General features: G+C 62.8%; 1 protein-coding gene across 1 annotated transcript; it reads left to right on the plus strand.

Moving 5' to 3' along the window:
- Positions 1 to 3,456: 3,456 nt before the first annotated feature.
- On the plus strand, positions 3,457 to 4,877 carry TRNP1 (TMF1 regulated nuclear protein 1). Its single transcript, XM_074925847.1, has 2 exons — positions 3,457 to 3,461; positions 3,974 to 4,877. Exons 1-2 carry the CDS (start codon positions 3,457 to 3,459, stop codon positions 4,875 to 4,877), a joined length of 909 nt encoding a protein of 302 aa, XP_074781948.1.
- Positions 4,878 to 6,542: the final 1,665 nt, after the last annotated feature.

Here is a 6,542-nt window from a genome sequence, read left to right on the forward strand (position 1 = left end):
TGTCCCAAACAAGACCTGTCGCTGAGGATTCTTGTCCCCAAGGGTCTCTGTCACTGAGGCTCCCCTTCCCCGAGGATCTCTGTCACTGAGGTTCCCCTTTCCCGAGGATCTCTGTCCCCAGGGTCCCCACCCTCAAGGTCTCCAGCACTAAGGGTCTCACTCCTTGAGGATCCCCGTCCCAAAGGATCCCTTGTCCCATGCATCCTCATCCCCAAGGATCCTGTCCCAAAGAACCCTCATCCCTGAGGATCCTTGTCACCGAGGGTCCCTGCCCTGAACAATCCCCACCTCCAAGGATCCCTGTCCCCAAGGATCCCAATCCCCATGGATTCAGGTCACTGAGGATCCCTGTCCCAAAGGGTCCCTGTCCCCAAGGGTCCTCACCCTGAGGATCCCCCCAGCCTGCCCTACACCATTCCTTGTCATTTTAACTCCCCTGCAGGCAAACACCCCCCACACACACTGTGCTGCCTCCACCAGGCAGCACCTCCCTGCCGAGGGCTGTAAATCTGCAGGTGTGGGGTGGCCACGTGTGTCCCCTGGGATCCCACAGGACCTGCACCCCAGGGAGAGCATCTCGCCTGTGCCTCCCCAGGTGCTGCCTGCGGGTTTGGGTGCCTCACACTGGAGTCAGGAGCCCACCTACCCCAGGATGAACCTCCACCCAGGCCATGCCCAAGTGCTTCGACACCCCCAAAGCCTTTGGCCACTCCTCCTGCGCCCCCCCAAGCCCTGCTCTCCCACCTGACTGCAGCTACGGAGGGACCCACACCCTTTGTGGGGGGTGATTTCACCCTCTCTGCGAAGCACCCTGCGAAGCACCAGCATCATCCATCCCTTCTCCTGCTGGGAGCGGTTGTTTCTTGCCCAAGTGCCCCTGGGGCCAGCGGTGGCACCGAGGGACACGTGCTGCAGGGATGCCCAGTGCTCCCCAGGCACTGGAGCTGCCAGGCTCATCCCATCCTATTTGCTGCCACTTGGTGACTCAGTGGTTCTCTCCAAAGAGCTGGTGATTCACTCTTGGGGGGGGGGGGGGGGGGGGTGTCAGATCCTTCCCTGAAAGTTTGGAGGAAAGGAAGGAAACCGGGAGGGAAAGTGGGGAGCAGGGCAGGAACCCGGCAGAACAGCACTGAGGCTGCAGTCAGAGCGGCAGCTGCTCGGCTCACACACCGAGAGGAAAGAGGGGAGAGAGAAATCAATTTAAAGGATGGTGCCAGTGCCAAGAAGCTCATTCCTTCTCTAAAGGGCACAAAGACCGCATTTATTTATTTAAGCCTCTGGCACAGGAACACCGTACTTAATTCCAGCTGGTGTCATTTCCCTGCTTGGGCTTTCATTTGTGTATAACTCAAAGCACTGCTTGGAAATGCATTGTTTCCTTCTCTGCCAGGTGCTTTCAGCACAAATTCTGGTCACCAAACCTCTGCCAGCACTGCCCCATTGAGCCTGGCACTTCCAGGACGAGCTGAGCAGCACGGTGTGGCCTCCTGAGCCCAGCACCACGCTGCTCAGTGCCCCTCGGTTCCCACATTTCCCATCACCTCCCAGCCGAGCTGCCACCGTGTGCCAGGGCTCCAGTCCAGCCTTGGGGCTGGGACAGTGGGGCAGGGAGCTAGGTCGACCCAGGAGTCCTGGGGCTTAAACCTGAATCCTGACACAGGATTCCTTCCCTTAAAGGGGGCCAGGATGAGAGCGCACCACCTGGGTCCCCCCCCTGCGCTGGTAACTGGGACACCAGGGGAGAAAATTGCAGAGGGACTGGGAGAGATGGCACTAACATTAATCATTTACTGCCTAATAATAAGGCTTCACTTTTCTGGAGCACATCCCAATGTGGGGTTTTAAAGAAGCTGGAGATGAGGCCAGCGCACAGCCCTTGGCTACGTCCTACCCCGGGGCAGAGCACGGCATCCCCGGGGTACCGGGACCGGCTGCGGGGTGCAGGTGCTGCCCTATCCCGGCGGGCGGTGTCTCCACGTACGGCTGCGGGATGCAGGAGGTTGCTGCCAGGGAAGGGAGAACAACGCTCTTAACCGGTGGCTTTTGCATCAAAGAGGTTTATTCTGAGCACTGCTAATTTCAGACTCCTCTGCTAAATCATTAATAGCTCATCAGCCCAGGCAGAGATCCCGCAGCAGCGTGGGAGGGTTTTGGGGGCTCAGGCAGTGACTTGCCCTGAGGTTCAGGGGCATTTCTTGTATTTTTCTATTATTTGCCTTTACCAGCCTCTGTCTGCTCATCTACTGGGATGTGCCATGACAGCTGGGATGCAGCCGCTGCAGGGGGCTCAGTCACATCCCCAGCCTTATTATTCTTAAACTCATGTCCAGGCACAGCTTCTCCCCGTTTCCATTTCCTTTTCTCACCCTGGACCAGGGACTGGAGCTGCAAAGGTGATGAGCAGCACAGACCTGGGGGGTGACCCAAAAAAGCAATTATTTTATGAGCAGGTAACTGATGGAGCAAGTACCTCCAGAGGTCCCTCCAGCCTCAGTGATTCTGAGGTTTCACTCTGGGGAAACGGGGAAAGATCACCAAAAGACAGACCCTGGCCCTTTCCCCCCTTGGGGGTACCCTTGGGGGTCCAGGTTCCACCAAAGCAGAGCAAAAAATCAGAGAGGAGGATGTTCTGTTTAATACCTGCCTGTCCCCACAGTTTCTCTGGGTTGGAGGCAGAGGGAGCAAGTGCTGAGCTTTGCCCCTGAACCTACGATGGAGCAGCACCCCTCAAATCCCATTTTATAGCATCATTTGCATCAGAGACATGAAGACAGCTCAGCCTGGACTTCAGCTTTCCTACAGCCTGAAACGCAGCCTGCAGAGCTTAAGCAAATGTCACGGCCGTGTCTCCAACAGCGGGCAGTGGAGATGGGGTGGGAGCCAGTGGACAGACAGGCAGGGAAGGGACAAGCAGGCAGCGGGGGCCGGGAGCGGTGACGCAGCAGCCTCTGACGCTGCTCCGATGTCTGGCAGACGTGTGGCAGCGCTGGCAAGAGCAGGAATGCGAGGCAATGCACAAGGGATGGGTTATTTTTCCCCCTAAGGTAAGGTAAGGCAAAGCTGCCACCAGCCCACGTGAGGTGGGGGTGACATCCACTGCAGGCCTGGATGTGGCTCTGACTGGAACAGATTTAGGCTGGGTTGGGTTTGGGTTTGTGGTTGGTTTTTTTTTGGTTTAGTCTTTTGCTCCTGTCTGGGGGTGGGATGAGACCTCAGCACCTGGTTCCTGTCATCCCTTTTATCCTCTGTGCTGTTCTGATGCGAAATATGAGCAGGCTTTACCACACACACCTACGTGAAGATGCAGCCGTGGAACATGATGTCTCTGGCAGGAGGAACCCCAAAAAATCAGGCTCCTTGGGGGGAGCAAGGTGGCAGCAGCCCCCTCCCACTCCAGCCCCCTCCCTGTGCCGTCTCAGCCCACTCTCAGCTCTATTAACGCTGTCTTAAACGATAATGACGTTGGCAGCGACGTTGCTGTGACAGTCATGCAACCAAGGACACGCTGTCCTGGTGCCACATCTACAACCCCAAGGCTGGGGCACCCCAGCCACAGACCCGGGGGGGGGGGACAGGGGCTGCCCCCATCCTTTTCCCTGCCCCAGGCTGGCAGCTGGGACACCAGCATCCCCCAGCCAGCTCCAGGAGCTTCTTAAGCTGCTTCATCCCACTGCAGACATGAAACCAGCCACTCCAGTAACCTGTCCCAGTCCAGTCCTTCCCCCTAACCCTTCCCAGTAAATCTCACCAGTATCCCTTCCCAGGCCAGCCTTTTCCAGTAACCCCCCACCCCACCTTTCCCAGTAAGCCTCCCCAGCCTAGAGCCTTTCCCAATAACCCCTCCACTAACCCTTCCCAGTAACTCCCTCCCAGCCCAGTCTTTCCCAGTAACCCTCCACTCCCCAGCTCCACATGTCCCAGCAACCACCCCCCAGTTTTCGGGCACCCCCAATTGCTAACGCCACCGGGACAGCGGTGTACCGGGCCATACCGTACCGGGGGTACCGGGGCCGTGCTGTACCAAGCCCGGAGCCGTGCGTACCAAGCTCGGGGCCGGTGCCCGTACCGGGGCCGTGCTTTACCAAGCCCGGGGCCGTGCCGGTGCCGTACCGAGCCATACCAAGCCCGGGGCCGTACGGGCCATACCGAGCCCAAGCATCCCCCGCCGGGGCGCGCCGGGCTGGGCCGGGGTCGCGTCGCCCCCCCTCCGCTCCGCGCCCTGTACCGGTGCGGAGCCGGTGCCGGAGCCGCCCCCGGCGGGGCCGAGCCGCACGGAGCCGGCACCGCCCCTGGGCTATATATCCTCTCCGCGGCGCTGCCCCGCTCCCGTTCCCGTTCCCATGGCGGCGGCGACAGCGGCGGATCCGGGTCCGGTGGCGGGTGGCGAGCAACGCGCCGATCGCGACGGTACCAACACCGGCACCACCACCACCACCGGTAGCGGCGGCGGCGGCGGCAGCAGCAGCAGCAGCGGCGGCGGCGGCAACAGCAGCAGCCCCGGGTCGGTGGAGCTGGCGGCGGCGCGGCGGCGGTTGGTGGCGGCGGAGGGTCGGCGGCGGGCGGCGGCGGAGCTGGAGGGCCGGGTCCGGCAGGTGCACTGCGCCCTGCGGCACGCCGAGCTCCGCCTGGCCGCCCGCGCCGAGGCCCTGGGCCGCCTCGGGGCCGGTGTGGCCCAGGCCCAGCTGGCGCTGGCGGCGCAGAGCCAGCGGCTGCAGAAGGGGCTCCGCCGCCGCCCCCGGCCCCGTCCCGCCGCCCTCCTGGCCGCGGCCCGCGCCCTCCGCAGCTGCGTCCCCTGGGCCCCCGCCCGCTCCCGCGGAGCCGCCGCCCCGGCCACCGCCACCCGCCGCCTGCCCGCCGCGCCCCGCAGCCCCGCCTAAAGGGGGGGGGGACTGCTGGGGGGGTTGGAGGGGCTGGGGTCCTTGAGGGGGTCCTGGGGAGGCCGATGAGTTGGGACTCTGCAGGGTCTGGGGGTTCTGGGGGGGACCCTGCAGGATCTGGGGGACCCCATGGGGTGGGGAGACCCAGCGGGGTCTGGGGTCCTTGAGGGGGTCCTGGGGAGGCTGATGGGTTGGGACCCTGTAGTGATTGTGGGTCCCGGGGGGACTCTGCAGGACCTGGGGGACCCAGCGGGGTCTGGGGTCCTTGAGGGGGTTCTGGGGAGGCTGATGGGTTGGGACTCTGCAGGGTTTGAGGGTCCCAGGGGGACCCTGATGCACGTAAGAGGTCTGGGGGACCCCATGGGGTGGGGGGACGCAGCGAGGCCTCGGATCCTTGAGGAGGTGGTGGGGACTCTTCAGGGTTTGTGGGTCCTGGGGGCAGCCTGCAAGATCTGGGGGACCCCATGGGTGGGGGGACCCAGCAGAGTCTGGGGTCTTCTAGAGGGTCTTGGGGAGTCTGAGTTGGGTACCTGTGGGTTTGGGGATCCTGGGGGGTATCCGGCAGGGTATGAAGTGTCCAGGAGACCCAGTGGGCTGGGGGGACCCAGCAAGGTCTGGGAAATCTGATGGGCTGGCACCCGACAGATTTGGGGGTCCCAAAGGAATCCTACGGGCTGTGGGGGACCCAGCAGGGTCTGGGGACCTCAGAGGTGTCCTGAGGAGTCTGATGGGTTGGGACCAGTGGGTCAGGAGGGTTTAGGTGTTCCTGGGAGTCCCAGGGGGATCCTGCAGGGTCTGGGGGATCCTATGAGCTGGGGGGACCCAGCAGGATCTGGGGACTTCAGCAGTGGCCTAAGGGGTCTGATGGGGGGAGACCCTTTGGGATCTGGGGTGTTTGGGGTTCCTTAGGGGACCCTGTGGGGTTGGGACACTCCAGGGGACCCAGCAGGGTCTGGGGACCTTGGGGTGCCCTGAGGAATCTGGGGGGGGGGGTCCCTGGGGGACCCTGAGGGTTTGGGGTGCTTGACGGACCCTGCAGGCTCTGGGGTCCAGGGGTGTGCAGTGAGCTGTGAGACTGTGGGGGGGGGCAAGTGAGACTGGGGACCCAGCAGGGTCTGGGAACCCCCGTGGGGTTGGGAAACCCAGCAGTGTCTGGGGTGCACGAGGGACCCTACAGGGTCTGGGGTCCCTGGAGGATCTTGCCAGGTTTGGGGGGGGGGGGTGTTTATAGGGGAATCTGCTGCCAGCACCCCCAACCCAGCCTGGGATCACCTCCCCCTGCAAAGGCAGCAGGTTCAGGGCAGCCACTGTGGGGCAGGGCCCCTTCCCTGTCCAAGCCCCACTGCCCCCCAGGAGGGGTCCCCAAGACCCTGGGCCAGCAGGACACTGGTGGGACCATGCCTCACGCTGGGGCTTGGGTGCAGCTTTCGTGTGCCCCCCCTGCAAGACTCAGTGTGGGATCGAGCAGGCTCGGGGTCACCCCACTTCCACCGTCCCTGGACAGTGATTTGAGCTCCAGACTGTGCACCCCCGCGGGGGCAGAGAACAGAAGAAGACTGGTCCTCACGATGGCACCGGCACCGCGAGTCTCCCACCAAGCTGGATTTTTGGGACTGCTTTGATGACTGAGCAAGCAGGTGACACTTGAAGCCTCCCCGAGTCCTT

This window comes from Athene noctua, chromosome 24 (assembly GCF_965140245.1).
Source record: "Athene noctua chromosome 24, bAthNoc1.hap1.1, whole genome shotgun sequence".
NCBI lineage: Eukaryota > Metazoa > Chordata > Aves > Strigiformes > Strigidae > Athene > Athene noctua.